General features: G+C 41.4%; 1 protein-coding gene across 3 annotated transcripts in view; it reads right to left on the bottom strand.

Annotated features, from left to right (window-relative positions):
• LOC119501941 (protein shisa-8) overlaps window positions 1–26,268 on the bottom strand; it is a 171,326-nt gene that overhangs the window by 114,269 nt on the left and 30,789 nt on the right. For 2 of the 3 annotated variants that reach the window (XM_037792716.1, XM_037792715.1), the window contains exon 3: window positions 15,528–16,154. In XM_037792716.1, the coding sequence (XP_037648644.1) occupies window positions 15,528–16,154 (627 nt within the window). Of the gene's footprint in view, window positions 1–15,527; window positions 16,155–17,799; window positions 18,550–26,268 lie in introns of those variants that run through there. The other variant, XM_037792714.1, reaches the window with a different exon arrangement.

A 26,268-nucleotide genomic window follows, 5' to 3' on the forward strand; every position in this document is an offset into this window, starting at 1 on the left:
GAGGGTCCAGGTTGGAATATACAGAAGTTACCCTTTAATGATAAAATAATTGTTAACCTTTTTTTCTTTATTTACATGGTGAGTAAATGTTAACTCATTTCTCATACAGCATGTTAGTCTTTTATGTATTTACAAGCCATTAGAAAAACCCTAATCGTTAACAAATCATTTGTAGCCTAAATGACAAATTGCAAAACCACAAATAATTGATTTCACTGTAAATCTATACACATTCATTTGCAAACATGAATTATTAGAACAGTAGGCTTCTTTACTTTATACTTTACTTGCTTCAGATAACAGCAATTCTACCAAAGTAAAAATGTTTCAGTATTCTTCTCTCCTCTGACAGAGAGATATTAAAAGATGAGAAGGATAGAGAAGGTTGAAGGGCAGATTGCAAAGAAATGAAGATATGCATAATAGCTGAGAACGGTGAGATGGTGGCAATGAATAAAAATGAGCTAAACAGACAGATAGGCAGATAGATACATGTAGATGTGAAAGTTGAGCCGGTGGTTAGATAGAAGAGCAGGAGAAGGAGAGATGACCAGCTACAGTGCACAGGGAGTGATAATGCTTGCTACTGTGTGCGCTCCAGCAAACAGCTACATGTAAGCAGTTGATTTTCTGTCAGGGCGACTTGGAGCCAACGTCAATCCACACTGGGACAAGACCATTACCAGGATCACTGGAGTGAAAATGGAGCCCATGCTGGACGGCCTGTTCCCAAACTGCATGTAGACTATGCACACAAACTAACACAGTCACAGACACACAATGTAACACACACTCCCTCCAGTTCTGAGGAGTAAGCAAAACATTGTTCGACTGAATATAGACGGAAAATATATTCACACACTTTCACAATGGAGCCTCCCACAAACCTCCTACTGTGCCTTCAAATTACAAAGTCAAAAGTGACACGGATCCTTGTTAACAGCCCACAGCCCTGCTCCAAAATAAACCTCTCATTACGAAGTAATCACACTTCATTTATCTATATTTTGTCTTCTTTTCAAGCATATGCAAGTGGCATATGGTGTTTTAGCTACGTGTCTCATGGTAAATATCTGGTAGGATCATTTAGGTGTGTGGGCTTTGATGAAAATCTGATATAAATATCAGGCGCGGAAGAAGTAGGATGACGAATAGGAGTCCTGACTCTTTGGATGCTTTTTTGGATGCTTCGGCAAGTGACTAAATTAAAGCCAAAGCAGAGAGGAGAGGAGGCAACTGCTAGATGGGCTGTTTTCATTTTAAATAGTTTAGATACTTAAAGAGGAAATATTATGCTTCTGTGCTTTTTCCCTCTCCTTTAGTGTGTTATATTGTTTTTTTGTGCATGTAAATGATCTGCAAAGTTACAAGTAAAAGCTAATAAAAAAAAGGTCTCGAGGAAAGAGTGGCGCCCCAAGGGGAAGCAAGAGATGAAAAATAATTTTGACTTTGATGTAAGCGACAATAATAATTACAGTACACCAATGCAATGTTTGGCGGTACGTCTGCGTTTACTGTTGCCAGGCATCCTTTCCGCTAACACTGGTCAAATTCTTGCTTATCCACACGATATTTTGTTTCTACGATCTCTCATACTCTTTCACAGCCTGTGTGTAAAAGCCTCTTCTTTCCCCAGTGTGTTGCCTATTTCTTTCCAAATATTTAATGTCATGTGACTGTCCCTGTAGTCTCTGAATGAACAGTTGTAGAGATGTCTGTACAGGCAAACCTGCTCAGCCAGTTGAAATGAAAGGCGCAGCATAGTTACAAAAATTCCGAGGTGCACTACCAAGCGCCGTGACAACTAAACCGGCGACAATAAACCAAGCTTTACTCTCCCAACAGAAACAATGCTCCTAAGCTGCTTGAAAGGCCTTGCTTGAAGTACCGCCTTTTCTTCCGTAACTTGGTGATGTCACCAAGTAACACATTTCCATAATACCTGCCTAGCGGCAGAGTTTTGCACGCCCTCAAACAGAGCTATTTAGAGCGGAGTCCGAAGAGTTTGGTTCGGTTGACCAATCACAACAGAGTGGGCCAGCTGACCAATCAGAGCAGACTAGGCGCTTTTCGGGAAAGGGGTGTGGGGTTGGCAGGAGCTCAAACAGAGCGTTTCAGACAGAGGGTGAACAGTGGTGCTGCAGCACAGCAGGTATGAGAAAAATAAAGTGTCTTTTGAACATTAAAGCATGTAAACAAGTTCTAGCAGAAACTCAAAATACAAGTATGCACCCAAAAATGAGCATAATAGGTCCTCTTTAATGTGAGTAGATGGGAAGAAAAGGAAGATGTGGGAAAGGATAAAGAATCTGTTGTGCTTTTAGTGGGCAAAAATATGCTCTACTTTGAGCTGTGAAAACAACACTTTGCTAGACCTGTAGTATGAATTACTTAAGTGTTCCTCATCATTATCCATAAAACCTGCCAATTGCTCAATTCAATTAGAGCTACAACCATTAATAAATTAATCGATAAATCAATAAGTCAACTTTTAAAATTATCGCCAACTATTTTGATAATCGATTAATCGGTTTGAGTACATTTTTAAGAAAAAAATGTAAAAATTCTCTGATTGCAGCTTCTTAAATGTGAATATGTTCTGGTTTCTTTACTCCTCTCTGACGGTAAACTGAATAGCTTTGAGTTGTGGACAAAACAAGACATTTGAGGGCATCATCTTGGGCTTTGGGAAACACTGATCGACATTTTTCACCATTTTCTGATATTTTATAGACGAAACAACTGATCGATTAATCGAGAACATACTGTAATCGTAATGATAATAATCATTAGTTGCAGCCCTAAATTCAATACATTTTTGACATTCATAAACAAACAAACAATAAACTGGAAATGCTATAGACACTCATGAGCATCTTCTTCTTCATCTTCTCAAACCGTTGGTTTATATCATTATACATGCAACTACTAGTGGGATAGGACTAAATGTTACTCAGCTTTTGAAATGCAATGTGCTTAACTGAGAGCAATTCACAACTCTTACGATCAAGTGCATACATTCTGTAAAAGTAGTAGTATTTTGATGCTGTTTTGTTGTACTTTTATATCTTTTCTCAATGCCTTTATGTCTTACGTGAAGCACTTTGAATTGCCTTGCTGTCAAAAGGTGCTATAGAAATAAACTCGCCCTGCCTCCACAATTTGTAATGTACTTTTTTATGTCCTTTTTTTTGCTTTAATAGTATGCATAATGTGCACACGGGGATCATAATGTATGAAAATGCAAAACCTCCTGTCACTTTGGTTTTAAATCTGACCATCTGCCATGCACACTTATCGGCCTGATGGCTGCCACATGTTTTATACATGAGAGAAAAGGAGAAGATGAGGTGAAGCAACAGGAGGAGAAATAATAGGATACAGTGTTTGAAATTGGGAAACCGGAGGAAGGAGAAAAGAGAAAGAAATGGAACAATTGTACAGGAGTAGGACAAAGTGCTGTGGAGCCACTGCAGCAACAGTTGAGCTGAGGAACTTCAGGGCTCTGCAGCAATCTGTCTCTCTGAGCTCTGCTGCACTGAGGTGTGGTGGTGAGTTACAATCATAACACTACTGATACAGCTGCCTCTATCGGACATGCATGTGAGAAAAGACACGCCTCTGTCTATAGACACAGAAATACAACATGTGTGGTGGAGGAAGTATTGAGATCTTTTTAACTAAGCAAAAGTAGCAATACCTCACTTTGAATTAAGTACACAAGTATTAGCATCCTGTCAGAGGTTTAATTGGATTATTATTACAGGAAATGTTGTAACTGGTCAAGCTGAAAGCTAATTATAACCATGTCACATACTGTTGGGTGATTTAATCTACAAATATACATCACACTCTGAAAGCTAATCATATGACTGCAAGCAAAAATCTTTATCTGTAAAGTAGCTTTCAGATAAATGCAGTGTAAAAAGTACAATTTTACATCTGGAATGTAGTAGAGTATAAAGTAGGGGTGGGGGAAAAAAAAATCGATACAGCATAGTATTGCGATATTTTGCGTGACAATATTATATTGATACAAAAACATCAAGTATCGATCTTTTATTATATAAATTATTAACCTCTTAACAATCCGTTCACTATTCTGTCTTTCAGAGGGTTAAGTTTTAAAGCTAGAGCGAAGATACTGGTATCATATTAAACTAGAAAAACCTAAGGAATCCATTGGTACCAACCATGTAATGTTATCTTGTCGGGAAGAATGCTAAATAATGCTCCATACTTAAGCTAAATGTTTTGCGAGGAAAAACTGCCATGGTCATTTTCAAAAGGGATCCCTTGACCTCTGACCTCAAGATATGTGAATAAAACTCTGAGATAAACAGAGGGAAACTGTATCTTATTATAGATGTTGACAAACTACATAATTTGCAGTTAAAAAAAAGGTAATAAATCGCAATATATCTTATCGCAATACTCAATAACGAAGCAATAATGAAGTACAGGTAGGAACCTGAGAATGAGCACGATATGTCCCATGAATTAGATTTTGTCTGATCATTAGCATTTATAATTTCTTTCTTGCGTGAACTGTATATTGATTAGTCATATGTGAACAAGATCTGTAGGTCAAGACAACAACTACCAACCGATCATAGTTCTGTCAGTGCAACTTGTCTGAATACCCTGAATAGCAACACAGTGGTTGGACCAGAAATGCATCGCTTGGATTAAACAAAGTAGTTTGGTCGGATGGATAAAACACACCTCTCTGAGCTGTTTACCTCGACAGTGCTGGTTTAATAAAACCCTTTACTTAGGTGTAGGAGTTCCAACAAGTAAAATCCGTGAAAAGACTACTTCAGGCTGGTGCATGAAAGCCAGCAGTCAGCAAAGAGCAAAGTGTGTTTTAGTGCTGAAAATATGTGTTTTTAATCACTTTTACAGTCCAACAGCCAAACATCACTTTGGCCTTGGAGTGTGTTTTGAAAAAGCAGAGATAACTGGCAAAGTGAAGCATAAAGTAAAGTCAGTAATAAAATGTTTAACACAACAGAAAAAAGGCCCAAGTTTGAAGATAGATAAATAGGAGATAAAGAGAACTGTTAAAAATGAATATAGTACAGGGTAACAACTGAGATACGGGACTATTAAAAATATTCACTATTCTTCCCTAAATGTGCACAGATGCTAATAAAAGGCAGAAACGATAATTCCTCATTTAGTTGAGTGCAGTTTGGTTGGGTCAAACATCAAAGAGTTTATTTTGGGTCCAGATTAAGCATGGAGAAGGAAGACGTGAGCTTAACAAGCCTCACCGCTTTACTAAAAAAAAAAAAAAAAAACACTCTTATTAACGCAAGGTGAGAACAGCAAAAAGCTCCAACAATAGAGGTGAAATCAGCACTGAAGCCCGAAGAGACGTTTTACATCAACCATGAGTTTCTTTGTAAAGTCAATTTGAAGAATTGTTTGATCTGTTTTATGTAATTGTTTTGTGTTTTAAATGATTTTTTTTGCCAGCGGTTACCTGAAAACTTTTGGTCTAAATGAAAAAAGCAACTAACCTGCACATCATCAGTTTATACCAACCCCACAGGCCTCGACACGTAAACTTAATTTGGACCGCGCGCCTCGCTATAATTCGGCTGGCCACGGCTGTAACCATTTCATGAAAGCGGAGCCGCATTGCACATGTGTTATCTCTTGGCTCTAAACACTTGTCACAGGCCATGATGGAAAGCGCCGCTGCGGCTGAACAATAAAGGAAATAGAAAAGCTCTGTTGATGAAACACAATACAGTAGAGGAATAGAATGGCCGATGGAAACGGTTGCTTGGATCCCCCTGTGGGTCATTCAATCGCCCGTGCCCTTGAACACACGGCTCTTCAGTGGAATAACTTAGGATAAGTGGTACAATGCTATTAAAGGGAGTAAGTGTCTATTTGTGTGTGTGTGTGTCTGTCAGGATGAATTCTTCTACATTTACAGATTTAGGTATCGAGTGGTCACTTGTTCCACCAAACAGAAGCACAAAGGGCGATTGAGCTGTGTAATGTCTCGCCATAATCGCTGTGATCCTCTAAACATGATCAGTCATGTTAACAAGGTCACTGATGAAGGTAACAAATACAATACTTATTAATTCCTCCTTGTCAGGGCTTGTCTTTACATAACACAAGAGCAGTATTAATTACAGGATTAGTCATGTGAGTTTATCAGAGTTCCCTCTAGTTTTAAGAAAATACTTTTTTTACAATGTTATGTAAATTATTTTGTTTGCATTAAAATGAGAGCCAGACACCACCATGATGACAGGATGCCCTACAGTATACACAGGGAAGGAATGCAACTATGTACATTTTAAAGTCTGTATTTAAAAAATAAGTAAGTACTGTACTTACACCTGCAGTAGGCAGAATGTTTCGGGCATCAAAAAATCCACAATAACCTTTCAGCATGTTGTAATTCAAGTGTTCTGAAAGAAAAACCAGACTTCTGCACCTCCTCATGGCTCTGTTTTCAGGCTTTAGAAAATCTACTTCGTGACGGGAGACTTTGGCCAATCAAAGGTCATTTTCAGAAAGAGAGCGTTCCTATTGGCTGTTCATTAAACCAAGGCAGCTGTCCATCACTCGCAAACTCTTATCAAACGGTCAAACTATGCAGCGCTGATCAAATATGAATCAATATTCTTTTACGTTAATGCCTATATTTCTCTCCTCAAATGTTTTCAGAAACATCATGTAGTGTACTGTTTAGCTGTAAAATTAGAAAGTTTGCTCCGGCTGGTGGGCGGTGCTTGGTATTTCCTCAACTGTTCTCAACATGGCTGCCTTTAGTTTGACCGTTTGATCGCAACTCCGGTCAACGGTGCCATTAGGAGCACCGGAGGGCACAGAGGCACATGATTTTTTTTTCAGATAACCTGTCTCATGCACTACTGTCAGGATAAAGTGACCGTTTCATAAAAATAACTTTATTTAATCATATTTGCTCCATTTCTACCTACTTCAGCTTTAAGGAAAGGATCTGAATACTTCTTCCACCACTGCCTATATATATATATATTATGTGGTGGTTGGACTTGTCTGTGTGTAATATATTAAATAGTATTTATTGTTTAATTGAGTTTGTACAGATTTTCATTCCAAACTTGTTTTCCTTTACCTGTTTATTCTTCCTGTGCTTGTTTGATGCTTAACCTGCTAACACTGGCATTTAGGTCATTTATGCTGTTGGCTGTTGTTTTATTGTCTTTGACTATTACATCCACAGTGTGCATGGACAGGACATCGCTGCTCTGTGCTTTTTTAGCCCCTTGTTGACATGTAAGCTATGATGATTTCTACAGGTTTGCCTCTGTGACGCAAAATGTCAGCTTTAAACATATGTGGTAATATGAACCTCTTTACAAGCACTTGAAAGGCCCTTGTGTGTGTCCCTTTTCCTTTTTCCTCCCTTTATCCCCTCTTCACCTTCAGTGAAGCTGCAATCCATAACACGATGAGCTGAGCTGTCGTTGATTTAAAAAAAAAAAAAATAAAATAAAAAAAAACTTGATATGGCATATTAATTCCCTCAGCTGAATCACGTATCAAAGGATATGATTCATTTTTAATTTTGCTTTGCAGCAGTTTTCCCCACAACAGACGCAGCAACAGACAGACGGAGAGGGAAAACAAAAACACAAACAGCCGCTTGGGAGGTGAGGAGCAGTGCAATGATGGAGGAGGAGGAGGAGGGGACACACAGTACAGTTATAATGAGAGGTTGTGTGTGTGTGTGCACATGTGTGCACGTGTGTTGTGGACTATACATCATTGCATCGCTGCCTGTTGTGATTGCCTGACCCCGGGTTTCAGCGCATTACCACCTTAACGGCTTTGTGGCTGGATTTATTCGTTGAGTGCACACACACGGGGCACAAACACACACACACGTACACAACCACGCATGTTTACACACACAACCCACTGAACTTTCTCGCTCACCGCTGGGTGAAAGTGTCTCGCTGTCAAATGTATGCAGGTTGAGAATGAATTTTAAAATGTGATGAACTATTTCACCGGGGCTCATCCAGCCTCACAAAAACTCAGACACTATCCAAAATCAGGACATCATCTCATAATTGGGGTCTCAAAATCAATGGATTTTTTTGGACATTTACATTTTAGGCAATCAATTTAGGCAATTGGTGGTTCTTTTATTCCCCAACAACTTACAACAATTTCTATTCTTTATGGTATTTTCTTCCACACCATCTCCTTTTCTGTTTGTCTCAGTAGGCTATGCTCATGAAATTAAAGGGTAACTTTGGTATTTTTCAACATGGACCCTATTTTCCCATGTTTTTATGTCTAACTGACTAAAGCTGAGCATACACTGTCAAATTTTAGCCCCTTTTCTGGCCCTAATTTTGAGGCGGACGGAATTTCGTCGGGCGTCGTTTGCCGTGCAGTGTACAGCGGGAGCCGATTAACTCCTCCCGACCGGCCGTCGCACAAATTTCTGACATGTCGGAAATTTTGGTCGGCCGTCCGCAGGCTCTCGCAGAGTTGACACAGAGCCACGAGCCGATTCCCCAACGTCAGTGCCTTTTTTCTCCTCTTTTTACATTAATCAGAGCGTAGCTATCAAGACAACACTGTAGGCTACAATAGATATAGCTAGTAAAACGTAGCTAGCTTACCTCCAATTCTCTCTGCAAAATGGACAAGCCATGCTGTCCACGTCTTCCTAGCCACCTGCGAGTCCATGTAACGTTACGCTGCTGCCTCTTTTTTTAGATGTTTCAGCAGACAGGATGGCACAGATGATCAAGGCAGCACGTTTCTGCCTTGTTAGTCTTATTGTGACCCGTACAGACCTCTTCTAGCAAACTAACTTTAACCTTTAACCTTTCAAACCAATCTTTATTGACAACTGTCAACAGCCAGAACAGCCCTCAGGGACTGTGTTTTTTTGTTTTTTTTCTATTTAACACGTACAGTGTGAGCAAATAAATCTTTGGCTTTACATTGCAAACAATCTACTCGTACAGTAGGAGAAGGAAGTACGCATCAATATTTCTAAAATCGTACAGTTTATGCCCAGCTTAATAGCGTCAATTTCTGAAATTGGTCCGGTATTGAGGGAGCGCGCAGTAGACGCCAGCTGCTAAACAGGCTGCAACGTAATCCTATTGGGACGAGCTGGCACCGTCCATTAAAAGTGCTTGTTTTTGCTCTGTGATTGTTATTAGAAGTGTCTGACATTACAGAAAGAGTTTGTTGTGTTGGAGGAGTACAGAAAGCGTAGCTTAGTACAGCAGCGTAATATAATTGTGATTGGCCCCGGTGAATATTTTATCATACATTTCATACATTTTTCGTAATTTGAAACATTTTCAACTCTGTTTACTTCCCCTTAAATCTTTTCACTGACTTTGTTTGCAAAGTGCTGCCTCTAAACTGCATGTTCAGTCCGAACACACACTTACTGTCAAGGACACTCTGCTGAGACTATTTTGTTATTCTCGACAGACAAAAGGAGCAAATACTGTGTTACTGTTTAATGGATAAAATCAACAACTACAGTATTTGCCTTTTCTTTAGACCTCATCTGTCCATTTATCAGTCATGAAAACATATTTCTCACTCTGATTCTACCGGATGCGAGTATCACCCACACAATTATCCCACAATATCTCAATTTTCTCCAGACCCACAGGACACATCGTGGTTACCAAACTCCTCTGAAAACTGGTCAGAAACCCTTCCAAGTACCTTGAAATAAGCTTTTTTTAATAAGAATGAACCCCGACACCACAGCATCTTAAACAAGACCATCCCAGTTCCATCCTTAAAGAAGATGGGATAGTCCAAAGGTGTTAAAACAACGAGAGTGAAAATGTCTTTTAAGCAAGTTTTGAAAGACTCCACAATCATTATGCATGCAGCCTGGCCACAGAGCTAACCAGTCATCCACAGCTCTCAATGGCAAATCAGCAGAATTACAACAGCTAAGCCCTTCACTCATCAGCACCTCCTTCTCTCTTGTGGAACTTTCTCCCTTCCTCACTCTATCCCTCCCTTTCCTCATGCTCCAGCGGACTGTCCTTTAACAGGCTCCTTTATCACATCACCACAGCGGTCTGCTCTGTCACGTCATCGTCTTTGTTTCCCCAACATAGCCTTCTCCCGTCCCTCCGTTCTGTCTCTCTCTTTATTTCTCGCACTCTCATTTGCTTTATGGTTTGTCACTGACCTTTTTTACCGTCCTCTCCTATGAGTTAAGAGACACTTCCTTGGGACTAAATCATGGTGGTAGGAAAAAAAAGGGCACATTCGCATTGATTCAGCTTTTGTCACTGTACCTGTGCCTCTTTTGTATTATTGCTAAATATGAAGTATTGCAAAAGGCAGGCAGAAGGGCACTTTGGAAAGCACTAAAATTCTTTGAAACACTGAGAAAGTTTAGTCTTATAGGCAACAAGTCCTCAGGCCAAAATGGTACAAGACATATTAGATCCTTTATCTGAAATAAGCCATATTATAATGTAAAACTACTCGTTTACAAGTCCTGCATTCATAAGTACAAGAACCAAACCTTTATCTGTAGGTATTAAAAGTATAATGCAGCAGAATGACCCCTGTAGGAATGGCATATTATACTATTGGATCATTATCACTGATGCATACTGTGCAAACAGCATTTTAATGTTTTTAGCCGGTCAAGGTGGAGCTCATTTTAACTAGTTTATATACTGTTGAGGGCTTCACTTTATTACAATGTATCACACTTTAAAAGCTGATTGTAGGTTGTAATTTTTATCTTAGTAGCATAAAAAAGAAATACTCAAGTAGTAGTACAAGTACCTCAAAGCTGTAGTAGAAGGTCTGGTTTTAAACAAATACAACTGATTGCGGTTATGAAAACATCTCCATCATGGTAGAAAGATACCAGTGCAGACTGTTGGTACCAGACAGGATAAGAGCTGCCGTCTCCATTTTCAAAGTCATGCATTTTGTTTATCATCCACCCCCAGCTGCTATGGATAATTTACAGTATTTGTGCCTCAATTCTGAGTGTGCAATGGGACATTTTAAGCAAAGGAAAAGATTAAATGCAAGCAAATAAATTATATTTTTTTAGAGAAATTATTATTCCCCAAAGAACAATTTAATTTGAGAAAAACATAAAAAGCGTTATCTTTTATTTACCGAAACACACGATAATAATCACTCTTACTCTCTCTGAGTGTAAGAGTGTTGTGCATATAGCACTAGCATTTTCAAAGCATGCCACATTAAAGTGGACGCATTTTGGGTTAAGACCCATACAAGCTTGAGTACTGCACTTCTTCTGTTTATGGACCAAATATGGTGTTACCCATGTCCATTACTGGGCACTCCCTTTCAAACTGACACTCCAGATGGTTTGTTACAGAGAACCATCAGAGAGGCTGTCATTGGAAACTGTTTGGAAAAGGGCTGGCCCTTAAAAAAATACTTGGCAGGTTATTGGATGAACCATCTGTCAATCAAACTCTTGCTGAAGCCAGTCAGGAGAAGAACGAAAACATTTTTTTCCATCTAGAAAATCCTTCAGTGCCGTTCTTAGCTCTTCTATTCACGAAGAAATACTACAAGCATCTACGCTAACCTCTTCAGGACAGCCGTTGTTGTTTAGAACCAAAAGTTGCTTCCCCCTGTCGTTCCACACAGCTAAACCACGCCTGTAGCTGCCGGTAGTTCCTTACACAACGCTGATGGTTTCAAGCGACTGTAGTTCGAACACATTACTTGAAGCATGACGACATGGATTTTCATGTGATCTCAGGATCCCACGATATCTCGTGATATCACAAGAATCCAGCTGCCGTGCAAGTTAAACTCCCTTTGCTCCTCTGCTAGTTTGGGAATGTGATTGGCCTGAAGTCACATGATCACATACCCAGCCCCTCCATGTGTGGGTGCCCCGTTGGCTGATATGTATATGTATGATTGGTTGTCTTTTATTTTTTTTTTTAAACCTTTTAAAAATGTTTTGCTTCATACCCATCTCATTTAACTGTTCTTTGTAATATGTTTTATGATGACCCTGATGACTCCAGCTGTGTTGCTGGAGTTTTGATCTCTTCAGAGAATAACAGTGTGTTACAATTTCAGCCAATCAGATGACTTGGGTAGGTCATTTATGATTTGCAAACCGAAATAACATTAGTGACAAATGTATTGATTGATTGCTCTAATAAAAATTGTCCTCTGCGTGATTGCTCTATAACTCACGACTTGATTTTAAAGAGGACTGGTAATAATAATTTCAATAACCTATCTTGTTTATTTCCATTGAGGATAAAACAGTTTCCATCCAGGGAAGGTTAAAGTAAACGGCCAAAACGAGCAGAGTTTCAGTGCCTTGCTCTGGGATGCTTCAGCAGGATGGACGCTTGCCAACATCTGTCCTGCTGATTGGAAGGCATACACATGTCACTTCTGAGACACTTCAAGACAAATGCTGAATATTTTTTGACAGCATGACCCGCATGCGGTGAAGACGGCCGAACCGGATGTCGGAAACATCTCCCAAAACAATCCCTTGATTCAAGTATAAAGCCTCACAACATAATTGTTTGATTCAGGGGAGAAAATGTGCCAAGAGCTGCCAGCTTTCATTGTGTTATGGGTGGCTCAGTGCAGTGTAACACTAATGAGTGCTGATGTCCACAGCTATCCACCTCTTCTCATCCTCCCCTGGAAGGTTGAGAGGAGATCCGGTAATGACAGGATTTTAAAAGGAGCCCCTGTGGCCCGACTCTTAACCCCCGGTAGGCTGGACCGGTCACACCCAGCACACACACACACTGTCTTCTTCTCTCTTTCCCCCTCACACACACAAACACACACACACACACACACACGTTCTCTGCACTAGAATTAGCCGTTGGCTGCACTCCAGTCGGATCCGCTCAATATTCCACCCTTCCAAAAAACCACCCTCTCTCTTCTCATTGTTCACTGGAGGCCGCACATTGCCACAGTCATAGCTGTGTCACAGCAATCAATCACCCATCAATGTGAAACGGCTACACTGATACAGAGAAAACACAACGGCACTGTAATTCCCCCCAAACTCCTCCCTTACTATCCTCCATCCTGTTGCCTGACCTCCAGCCGCTCCTCTCTCTCTCTCTCTCTCTCTCTCTTCTTCTCTATCACTATGTCCGTTGTTCCCTCATGGTTGCAGACAGACGATCACACCCATTATCGCCTCTCTGTGATTCAGTCACTTGATTCATTACCCAGCTGGTGACCTTCTCACACATATGCAGAAATACGCACACAACAAGTCCATTCACACATGCAGGAATTTACACACGAACATGTGCATGCATCGACACTACTGTGCTACACAACTGAACATACGGACCAGATTTATTATTTTTTAATTGTTTTTTTTGGGCAGCAATGCTTTACTCAGTAACTTTGAGCAGTGTAAGAAATTTACCAGTTATATAACGGTTACTAATCCCAGACACGCTCAATTACTTTGAAAAAATTTGGGGCTCGGCTTGTTCATTGTCTTACTGGGAGTTTAATGGAGAGTCGATATCAGTTTGGTCTCTGCATTCAGTGGAGAAAACTGCTGTGGGATGCGTTAGCTTAACGCTGGGGCTGGAGGTATGGGGAGGACTGAGGATGCATAGACTGCACAGTATAGACAGTATAAGAAGTGGACGTAGTCACTGTGACGACACCCGTTGGTTTGTTAACTGCCATTTTGAAGCCTCTAGTTTGGCATTTTGGCCGTTTGTATATTGGTTTTTGGCCGTCTCCATCTTGTTTTTTTGCAACCAGAAGTGACACAGTGAGAGGGTGTAGCCAAGTACAACCGAATGCTGACTAAGACATTTTTAGGCAACCAAAATGTTACAATTAACTTTCATGAACTAAAAACACACTGTGAAAGAGTTTAAGTTGTAAGACGAAAACACAAACAACTCCCAGACCGGACAACGCCGTGGTAGCAACCTGGTCTATTTGACTCTAAATGGGACCATCATTTACTAAATGAACATCATGCTGTATTGAAGAAGAATTGAAACTAGTTATTGAGACCATAAACTCATGTTTACAATGTCTACTGAGGTAATAAATCAAGTGAGAAGTAGGCTCATTTTCTCATAGACTTCTATACAATCTGGTTTCTTTTTGCAACCAGAGGAGTCGCCCCCTGCTGGCTGTTAGAAAGAATGCAGGTTTAAGGCACTTCAACATTGGCTCCATTTTTCAAACCCGGAGGTTGACGCCTGGGAGGACGTTAGCCTGTTGTGCGCCTCCTCCCAAAGCTGACGTATTTACATGCTAACGTTAGTATACAGTAAATGTAAAAATAAGCTTGTTCTTTTCAGTGTTGGAGGATGTGTGAACCCTGCAGCTTCATTGCGAGGACAAGATTTCTGCAGTGTTGCGTGCAGTCTGCGTGGCTAATGTTAAGATAGCTGCGGGTCAGTAAATGCTTCCAAAACGTAGGCTGGCTGTTAGCTAAACCACAATGTCTCATTCTGTATTTTTCCATTATGACCGCTGGGTATGGAGGCTTCGGAGTAACAAGAGTAATGTAACAAGTAATGTAACTGATTACTTGAATAATTACTAAAGTAATGTTATTACTTTTTCCATAAGTAATTGATTACAGTTTTAAATTAACTTGTGTTTCGTCCATCATTTTGCCCATGATGATACCCATGAGCCTTGGCCACCGTTGCCATGGAGAAGAAGACAGTCAGAGGCGCGAGTCAGAGCGGTAGCGAAATCAAAAACACTTGGTTGTTGAATTTGTGAGAAAAACATGGTTTATGAATTCATCCCAAATTTACCCAGAATCCTAAAGGTTATTCATAAAACCTGCAGACTGTATTCTCAGTTTTCACAACACTATAATCTTTTGCTTTCATCCGCCATTAGCGGCACAGGTAACAGAATTTTAAGCTCTGGGATTCCCGCAATACACTTTTGAAGTCGTAGTTAACTTCTACCCTGAACTTTTTAATTAAAGAAACACTTTTTCCTATCTTTTGTACTGATGATTGAAACAGGAGTTTCATGCCAATCCAAGCGGTAGAAGAACTCCAACTGTGAGTCACGTAAACAATGTCTATGGGACAAGTGAATGGGCCCTTAACTCAGACCATGGGCGCCCAAGATAACCGGAAATTATTAATAAAAAAAAGCAATGTATTGTTCTAAAAAAATTTGATTCTAGAAAATGTAAAATGAATATATATATGTATCGAATAAATATTAACATTTAGAAATTAACTGGAATAGAAAGCTTCATATTTTCAAATGAACTAATTGGCAACAAGGACTTTTTTTCCCAGCCAGTCACTCAGCAATTCAAGATAATCTTATGAAACTAAATGCATCAATAGCATAATGACTGTTGGCAACATCATTAGCCTCATTATCATCTATTTCACTGCTAATCATCATCACATCTATCATCTACCCATTAATCATCACTCCCCTTCTGTGCCCAACATCATCCATCCATCATTCCATCCATCTTTCTCAGTTCTTACCTGGAGTTGGTCATGTCAGTCTGTCCTCCCTGACTCTTCTCCAGCCCGAGCTTGGTGAAAATCCCGACCAACACCATGATGGCCACCACTCCACAGATAATATACACGATCATGTGGGTCCGATCCTTGTCCGGCTCCTCTTGGACCTCCGTGACAGGATCCGCCGGCTTACCGGTGTTCGCCCATACGGGGGTGTCATAGTTGGAACAGGAAGTCTGGTCCAAACTGTGGATTTTGAACTGGCAGCAGAAGCGGTAGAAGCAGGAGCCGCAACAGAACAGGTAAATACCTGCGTTACAGTTGAAAGGCGGGTCCCACTGGCCCATGACATCATAGTAACCCCAACAACGGTTGCCGTTGGATGGAGCCGTTTTGTCCTCCGACTCTGGTGTGGGCGTTGCCAACGCGGCCTCTGGTATCATAGAAGGCTCCGTTGTCTCGTTGTTGGCGGTGACCTGGGCCGAAGCCTGACCTGAAGGCCACGAGTTCAGTCCACCCAGAGAGGTCAAACCCAGGAGGATGGCCAGGGAGAGGCTTAACAAGACCGGATGCACAGAGATGGCCATCTTGGACAGTATCTTGTGGTGGCTCGGTGCTGATGTGTAAGTTTTAATGATAGTAAAGCTCCTAGGTTCAAAAACGACAAAGAAATGGAAAGTTAAGTTTTTGTCCAGAGCTTTAAATTCTAGTCACTGAATGACAGTTTTGATAAATAGGAGGGGGTTAGCCTTTACGCATGCCTGGAAGAAAAATAAAGAGCATTCAATTAGCGTCGTGGGAGTTATTACTGCGCAAAAATTGCAGGAGGCTCAATTGTCGTCAAGGGGCAGAGGAACAAGTGAGTGAAAGAAATCAATCTCACATCTCAACAGGAGTGAATGAGTTCCTTGTGACACGTCACAGTCCCTGGCGGTTTACTGTATGTGTGTAGGTGTGTGTTTATCAGCAGAGAGATAATTCCAAAATTCAGGAAATGTCACCATTCACAAAGCCATATGTCGTCAGCAGACAGCAGAGGCGGTGTAAGACAAATCCAAATCCGGTGGCTTGGAGGGGATCTAGTTTAGGAGGGTGTGTTACCTACGAATGAACTTGCCTCTGGCGTTTCCTGCAATAAGCTCCCCTGCTGAGTGGATGAATAATCCGTGAAAAAGTGAGAACTCTCGGTTCCTGACGGCGCTCGCAGGGAAAAAGAAGGCAGATTCCTCTCAAACTCGCAGATAGTCACGGGCTCCCACATGAAAGGCTTTTCCCATCCGTATTCCTGAGCGGATAACAACTCTTAACGCTGGAGTCAAATCAGTTCTGATGTCCTGGAAAAACTGGACCAGAGTGCAGTGTTTTTTTCCTCTGGAGTTGTCTTGTCTCCTCCACTTCTCCCTCTCAGAGCTTAACTCGCATCTATCATCCTCCTGCTCTCAGTGTCACTGTTCAAAAGAGTTCTTTTTATTCTTGTGGTGGGCATCTTCTTTCTCACTGCCACCTTGGTCCACTTTGGTGAACTCCCTCCTTGAGATCCAGTCTTTTAGGAGTGATATTAAGCTTTTATTTTGGAAAGATTGTGTAGGTATATCCTTCCTGTTTTGCAGCCAAAGACCCAACAGGTAATAACAGCTGTGCAATATTCTATTAAAATATTACTCCAGGACTCTCGTCAAGCTGAAATCCTTTGATGATTACAGTCCTCTTGCACCTGAGGCGTGTTTTCTCTCTCTCACACACACACACACACACACACACACACTCACACACACATTCACAAAGAGCTCAAATCCCCCTGGTGACTGTCAGTGAGAGTCTGTAGCTTTTAAGCGACACACAAGGAGTCCAATGGCTTTTTTTGTTCTCGCTGTGTGCGGGGCTCCTGTTGCTCCTGTTGCTGCTGCTCCTCTGGAACCCCCCTCCTATCCGCGGATCCCAGGGTCTCTACCCAACCCAGGACACCAGCTGGGTGCTCTGTCTATCAGCCTGCTCAGTTCTGCCCTACAAGTGCTACGACTAAGGGGGGCGAGGAGGAGAAGAGAGAGGTGGGAGGGGAGAGGGGGGCGCTGATGTTGTGATACTGATCTTAGCGTTGCTGCATCCGCGACTCAGGAGAAGCTGTAAAAAGTGATGCTGGAATTACTTGACCAGAGCGGAGCGTCCCACATAACGGATCATTGATGGCTCAGTTTTGTTTTTTTTTGATTATGTCTCTTTGTTTACACTCTGATCATAATCGCTATCCTCTCTTTGATAATTTTTTGATTCTTTCTCTCCCTCCACAACTTACCTCACCCTTTCCTCTCAGCCTCAGGCTTTTGTCGTCGCTGAGGAAATATCAGCGTGGGGTCAGAGAGCCCGTGGACTGCCCTCTGCACTTTTCAGTGTCGCACCGGAATAACGCTTCCCCTTAGCCCATTTGGACGACAGAGACAAAGTGGAGATGCGACAGCCAAAACAGCCGTGTGGCAATGATCAGAAAAAAAATGATCCTGTTTTCAAAAGAAGCCCCCTTGGAAATAATACAGGACTGTTTGCAGCAGCAGCTCTTTGTTGCTCAACAACTCTCTTTTTCCAAATTTTTCCATTTGCATCAATGTATTTTTTTGTCTTTTTTTTTTTTTTCCTCAAAAAATGGACAAAAAAATCTCAAAGCATTAATATGCAACAGTTTTTAGGCTGCACATTATCTCCCATTTTTTTCAATTTTTGCAATGGATTTTTCAATTCAGTCCTTGTCCGGCTGCAGCTTCTTTGAAAACAGGCATAATTTGATATATATGTATAGGAATTTTATATATATATCATATGTATGTGTTTTCACTGGTGCTCTGCTTGTGGGATGCTCCAAACAGAAGAGAAAGGAGAAGCAGTAAAATGCTTTTTTTCTCTCTCTCTCTCTTTTATTCCATCCTCTCCCTTTGTTGTTGCTTCTTCATCAGTGTGTATTCCCTTATGTCCTCGTTGCCTCGGTCTGCTCAGTGCAGTCTGTATCCCATCCGCTGGCTTCGCTCTCGCTGCTGCTACTGCTGCTGTTCTCTGCCAGGACTGGATGACAATGTACACACTCTCTCTCTCTCTTTCTCTCACTCCTCCCTCTCCAACTCACTCCTCCCTCTCTTGCTCACTCCTCCCCTCCCTCTCTCTCTCTCACACACACACACACTTATGTCTTTTGTGCGTAAATGAGAGCTGCTCTCGCCTGCTGACTCTCCCTTTCACTCTCCTCCTCTGTCTCTCATTATGTGTCACTGACACTCTCACAGTTTTGTCCCACGTTTTTTCTCTTTTTTTGGCACCCAAACACACTTTTTCCCTTCATGTTCCCTCCATTCCTGTCTTTTTTTATCCATTCATCTCTGTTTACCTGCTGTCCGTCTAACCTTTTCAGTTTTGCGTGTGGTGGTGCATGCGTGTGTTTGGTGTCTACATGTGCGTAATTACTGCGCTAATACCTCTGCACAATCCCCCGTCTTTGTGGGAAGAACGCCTGGAACATGTGTGATGCTGCAGTCTATAAGGGCTGATTTAGGGAAATAGAGGGATGGATGGATGGATTGAGGGAGAGAAAGAGGAGGAAGGAGGATAAACAGAGAGGAAGAGGGAGGCAGGAAGAGAGGGAGGGGAGGGGATGAGAGGACAGCGGAGCAGCTGCCAAGGAGAGGGCTTGACAGAGAGGAGAAAGGGAGGGAAAGGAGGAGAGGAATTATCGCAGGAGAAGGGAGGGGGGGATTAAGAAACATGGGGAAAGCAACTGGAATAGGAACTGACAGAGGGATAGTGGGAGGGAGTGGGGGAGAGATACAGATATGAAGGGAGAGCAGACAGGTAGGAGGGGGAAAAGGAAGGATATCTCAAGGGAAAGTGACATATTAGACCTGGAGAGGAAGAGAGCGAATAGTCTTCAGTCAAGGCCCTGGAAAATTCCCAGGAAATCGACTGCAGAGAGAGATGGAGAAGCGAAATGTTATGAATAATCTCGGCATAATGTTGAATGTGAACTAGATTTTGAGGAAGCAGAAGAAGAAGCAATGCCGTTGGGTGTGACCGTAGAACCTCATCAGAAAAGAAAAAAGAAAGCAGCAAAAGGAAACGCATGCTTAATATTTCATTCTGTTTTTAAGTGGCTAACATTATACTCATCTTAAATATTCATTTTTCAAACTTTTTCTTTCCTACATAAAAGCTTAAAGGCTTTTCTTTCATTTTCCTGACACCCTCTCTTTTTTATCTTTTCATACACTCTCCACAGACTCTCGTGCATTTGAGCCACACTGTCTCTCTCTTTTTTTTTTTAGTTGTTGTTTTTGCTGCAAGTACCCCCAGCTCATCTTCGCTCGCTGTTTGTACTCCGTCCAACCCTCTCGGCCTAAATTCGCTTAAAATCTTTGGCAGAGTGCATCAGGAGTTATGTCAAGAAACACACACGCACACTTACAAAACGCATGCCGACACACACACACACACACACACACACACACACACACAAACACACTTCCATGACTTCACACTACAGTTCTGTGATGTGCCACAAATCAGCTAATCCTCCTCCTTCCTGAAGTCTGGCATTAAAGTGTCCTCAGCGCATTTCCTCTGATGGAAAGCAGGTCATTAATTTAGAGATAGAAATAAAAGTTGTGGGGAGTAAAGACTGGTTTACCGCCATCAGGAAGGCAGGACGCTGCCTGTCAGTGCTCGGGAGAGGCAGTGAGACGTGGGAGCGAAGGGTGTTGGCTGGGAATCAAGACGGGAAGGAAAGAGGGACGAGATGGATGGAGAGGAGGAGTCCTGGGGGAGAGATGGAGGGCAGAGAGTACAGATTGAATGGGAGATCTGTCTTAAATCATATCTCTCTCTCTCTCTCTCGCTTAAGTATTTTGCTCCAAAAGCTGGAAACAAAGTCGTCATCATCTCTCTCTCTCTCTCTCTCTCTCTCTCTCTCTCTCTCTCTCTCTCCTTGGCTGTCGTCTAATAGCACATTTTCCACTCTCTGTTTCTGTCGTGGTCTTTTTTGCTCTCGTTCTCATCCAGTAATAGTTTCATATACAAGTATGAGGGTTGTAACCTAAATCTGCATCTTCTGCTTATGTCACAAAAATATCTGGTAGGATTTATATTCTGGATGTGGCAGTCCTACATTGGAAGTTCTTAGAAGTCCCACTTCATTTTCTGTCTTTGTTTTCCACAGCCATTCATGGTCCTCATATGTTTTAAGTCTAGCTGTCGAATCATACACCTACATAATACTTTACACACACATGCACATTTCAAAAATGTATAGGGCCATTTTTGTAGCAAAACCATTTGCAAATGTGTGGGGAGAGTTATTTCACTGTATCTCGATCTGTGTGTTTGTAATCAGATTTGTAAATGTGAAAAAGAATCTCTAAATGCGTACTGAGATTTGTGGATGTGTATCTGCAAATGTGTATTCAGAATCTGTGTGTGCGTCATCAGATTTGTAAATGTGTTGAAAAAATATCCAAATTTGTATTCAGATTTGTAAACGTGTAGACAAATTTGTAAATGCGTACATAAATTTGTAAATGTGTAAAAAAATCTGTAAATGTGCACATAAATCTGTAAATGTGTAGACAAATTTGTTAATGCATACATAAATCCGTAAATGTGTAGACAAATTTGTAAATGCGTACATTGATATTTTTGGCTGAAAAGGCTTAAGTATTTTGCTCCAAAAGCTGGAAACAAAGTCATCAGTTATAACTCTGCGACGCATTTATGTACGCATTTACAGATTTGTCTACACATTTACAATTCTCAATACACTTGCAAATATGAATACCGATTTGGAGATTTTTTTTTTTAGACATTTACAAATCTGATTACGCACAGATGGATTGAGATACAGTTACACAACTCTCCACACATGTTTGCAAATAGTTTTGCTACAATAATGCCCCATAAAAATGAATGAAAACATGCACTCCACTCAGGGAGCTACACACACATGCAAATACACACTCAGTGTACCTAAATGTATCAAAATAAAACAATTTATATTTGAACTCCACCCTCAGAAAAAGAAACAAAGTCGAACTAAAGGCTGAGTAGTTGTTAGTTGTCTGGGTGGAAATGCATAATGGAAAGAGAACAGAGTATAACTGGAGGTTGTACACTGGGAGGAGGTTGAATCTTAAGTCGGTCTGAATTATAAATGAAGAAAGCTTTTTACACAAATCTGAAAAGGTCGCTTAGCTCTTTTATTTTGCAATCACTTTTGAGACGGTCCCTAAATTCAGTTTGTCAGTTTCCCGCAGAGTGCGTATTATACAATGACAATCGGGGGGGTTTACTGTCCGTAAATGGAACCTAGTACAGCACAGGCGTGTGCTTCAGTGAACTGAAGTCTTATAACCCTTACAGTATCTTGCTTGTTTAACATAATGTCTGCAGTCTGTAGATGATGATAAATCCAATCCATTACACCAGCTCATTGGCAACGTACAGCACAACTACTTTTGTAGTCAGGGGTCACCGACCAAGTATTCTAGAGCAAAATTGCCAACAAGTCAAATTCAAAAACACACACGCAACAGCAGACCATCAATTTCGCTCAAACACAGATCCACTCTACTTACATCCTTTTAATATCTTGTTTTAAATTATTTTGTTCTATATTTAGAGGAGATTTCTATTATTTTACCTGTGCAACACAAGCTAACTTAGAGCATCTGCATTGGCTTGCGCGACATATGTGAGCACAGACTTCAATGAGGACGCGAGCCACTGAAATGATCGGAGTGAGGCAGGCAGACGAGATGTTCAACTAATGTCAAGGTTAAGAAATGGTAGGATGTCTGAAATCGTATTACAAGATTCTTCTAGGCATGAATATGGGAAAGATGTTGTAATATTTAATTATGATTACAGGTAAGAAGGATATATAAAATGTTTTGATCCCTTTGATCTGTTGTTTTTACCTCTTTGTGGGGGTCCAAGTCTTAATTAGGGGGTCAGAATCCCCCTGTAATTTGAACCCTGGTTTCCCGTCTGTCAAGTCACCATGTCCGTGCTTCAGTTTTCAGATCATGAGGTTCAAGTAACACCTGTGTAACATCAGTCAAGCCTCACGCTGCACTGACCAACAAATCTGGTAAAAACTGATGATAAATTATTGAGCATGAACCTTGCAGAATGTCTGAATATCGAACGTCTCAGTGTTACAGCATATAGCACATTGTAAAGACAACAATAATTTGGATTACGTGTGATGCAAAGAAAAAGGGATGATTAAGAGCAAAGATATTCTAAACTAGAGGTAGGCAACCTTAGGCACGAATGCCGCAATTTGCACGCAGTAGCTTAACCGATGGCATATCAGCGATAAGTGTGCAAGAGAGGTTCTTTTAAATGTTGTGCACTCTTGTGCCAAATCACCTCTTTCACAGCCATTAGCAGTTGTGTGGCCTGTTATTTACGGTAGTTAGATTTTTTTCCCCCACCCACCCCTCAAAGACCTGTCCTTCTCTGTCTCTGGCTAGAAGCCTACTCGTGGCACTTGATATCAAAAAGGTTGCCGACCCCTGTTCTAAACAGATTTATGGACGTTTATCCTCGATGGATATCACAGATCCTGACCCTGGTGTAAAATGATATAGCAGTGTATGTATGATGTCTGTGTTATTATGACTGAGTTATGACTCTGAGAAGAAGTGCTGCGATGTTGACAGGTTAGTGCGGGGGAGGTGGGAAGCAGCGGATATTACTGCACAAATTCTGATGCTGTTCATATCCGGAAAATGTATTCCTGTTTGTTTACATCCATAATATGTATTTTGTATTGCATCTAGGGCTGCCAAAGTTAATACGATAATGCGTTAATGCAAATTCTTTTTAACGCCTCTAATTTCTTAATCGCAACTGCGATTTTTAGGTTGTACCAGGCTCAGTTTTAGAGCTAGAGTGAAGATACTGGCATCATATGAACCTAGAAAACCAGAGGAATCTATTGGTACCAACCATGTCATATTAGCTTGTCATGGAGGAGATTAAATAACGCTCCAAACTTACGCTCATTTTTGTCGAGGAAAAACTGGCATGGCCATTTTCAAATGGGTCCCTTGAACTCTGACCTCAAGATATGTGAATGAAAATGGGTTCTATGGGTACCCACGAGTCTCCCCTTTACAGACATGCCCACTTTGTGATAATCACATGCAGTTTGGGGCAAGTCATAGTCAAGTCAGCACACTGACACACTGACAGCTGTTGTTGCCTGTTGGGCTGCAGTTTGCCATGTTATGATTTGAGCATATTTTTTTATGCTAAATGTAGTACTCGTGAGGGTTTCTGGACAATATTTGTCATTGTTTTGTGTTTTTAATCGATTTCCAATAATATATACAACATACATTTGCATAAAGCAAACCTATTTGCCCACTCCCATGTTGTTGCATCTAAAAGCCGGTGGCTGTATTTGCAGGATCTTTAAGAGAGATCATTTCGTCACATGTCGTTCTCTCTCTTCTCCTTCTTCGACTCTTTTTTCCCCGCTATCAATTCCCACTTCCATCCTCTCACTCTTCTTGCATTTGTCACCTCTCCTTTTCCTCCCGGCACCTGTCTCTTTTCTTTTTGTTCCACGTCCTTCTTTCCTCCTCTTCTTTCTTCTCATCTTCCACCTCCTCTCCTCTCAGATGAACATGTTAAGTTTCCCCAAAGCCAACCTCAATCCCCCTCTTCATCTCAGTCACCTGCCGCCTCCGCCGCCACTTCAAACCACATCCCCTCTTTACCTTCCCTTCGTCCTTCCCTCGGTCTGTCTCCGTCTCTTACCTCGTCTTCCCATCCTCTCTCATCAAACTGTCTCCCGTTGTCTCTCAAATTCCAGTGTGTGTGCCGCACCACGCCACGCCTGTCACTGCCACCTCTTTTTGTCTCGCTCGGTGTCACTTCCTCCCGCACGCCATAGCTGCTCATCACTCCTGTACTATCTGACTGTCACTCAGAATAGATTAGTTAAGGGTGGAGATCAGCTCGGAGAAAACGGATGGAGTTATGTGATGGGGAGCTCAGACAAGGCCACGAGAGAATACAGAGAGAGAGGAAGAGGATGAAGGAATCCAAAATAAGGGAAAGGCCTTGAAAACAAGATGGAGTAATTTAGGAGAAAGTCTGAAAGCAATGAAGTAGTTACAAAATAACAAAATAAAGAGAGAAGATAAATATAGCTAACAAGGGAAAAAGAAAAAGAGATCAAGTGATGAAGTTATAGTCAGATGACATCTGCAGGGTTGATGGATGTTTGTGGTTGTAGGAGTGTTTTTTCTTTTTTTTTGATTCACTGCCCTGTTCAGCACCGTCCCGAGCCGATGCCCTCCCACAACCTTGTCCTTGACTGCAGGGGCCAGACATCGTATACCTGCCATTGATTCGGAGCTGGCACACACACTTAAATGAATACTTTCACACACACCTGAGCACACACACACACACACACAAACAAAGACATCGTGTTCCCTAGAGGAGGATCAAGACAGAGTTTAACAGCATGGAATTTAATGTTTATGCCCTACGCTGTAATTAGGAGTGTTTGTGCCCTGAGTGTGTGTCTCTGTGTGTGAGTGTGTGTGTGTGTGTGTGTCTGCTGCCTGATTTTATTGCTATTATCTCTCTGACCATGACACTGGTATTTTTCACTGCAAAGACTAAAGCGCTGCATTGAAATTAAACGTGCTGCTGACTCTCGTAAGACGGGCAAACACGGTATGGATTAAACAGTATTCTAGTCCCCCCCAATCATTTTAGAATCATGCCGAATTCCGGCCTTGTGTGTTAAAGGTCTTTTTGATAACTTTTTTATGTAGATGAATAATTTTTAAAAAGAATACATCCACGGAGCTTTGAGGAAGGTGCCAAACAAAAATATGGCTTTTCTAAAAAAAAAAAAAAAAAAAAGTATGAATGTGAATAAATCATTTTAACAAATTTTGACGGGTTCAAAATAACTGTTTTGTTTATCTCTGTGGAAGATATCTGGCGTTCGAACAAGGCTTGTGAGCCAATAGTATCGCGTGGTATCTTTGTGTTGTCAGCGATCAAGTTGCCAGTTAGTGAGGAAAAAAAAAAACGGATAAATGTCCAAGTTTGACGGTAAGCGCCCGGCTTCACTCCGGTATCAATCCCAAGAGCTCAAAAGGAGGCTGCCTCTGCCATGCCTCACCGCACTGACACTGGTGTCTCCATCAGGCTGCACAAGATGTGAATAGTTACCGTGGCAACAAGTGACAACTGACGTTAGCACATATTAGCAATGCACGGTGTCTGCCCAGCTTGTACCAGAACTATGTAGTGCAACATTTTAGGAAATACGTTTATTCGCTTGCTTAACAACAGTTAGATGAGAAGATGATCTATGACACTTTCTTATCTGTCTGCTGAATATGAGGCTACAACCAGCAGCCGGTTAGCCTAGCTTAGCACAAAGACTGGAATCTTTGGGAAATGGCTAGCCCGTCTCTGTCCCAAGGTGATAAAATCCATCAACAAGCACTTCTAAAGCTCAATTATTTAAGGTACACTGTGTAGGATTTAGCAGCATCTAGTGGTGTGGTTGCAGATTGAACCAGCTGAGTACCCCTCTGCTCACTCCTCCCTTTCCAAGACTGCGGTAACGTGAGCTGCCGAGTGTAAAACCGTGGTAACACCGTTCGCCTCTCTCAGAGGCTATTAATGAAAACATAGTTATCAATATCATATTCCATTTCTGCTGATAGATCCCCCGAAATGGTTTTACGTA

The sequence above is a fragment of the Sebastes umbrosus genome, chromosome 14 (genome assembly GCF_015220745.1).
Source record: "Sebastes umbrosus isolate fSebUmb1 chromosome 14, fSebUmb1.pri, whole genome shotgun sequence".
Classification (NCBI taxonomy): domain Eukaryota; kingdom Metazoa; phylum Chordata; class Actinopteri; order Perciformes; family Sebastidae; genus Sebastes; species Sebastes umbrosus.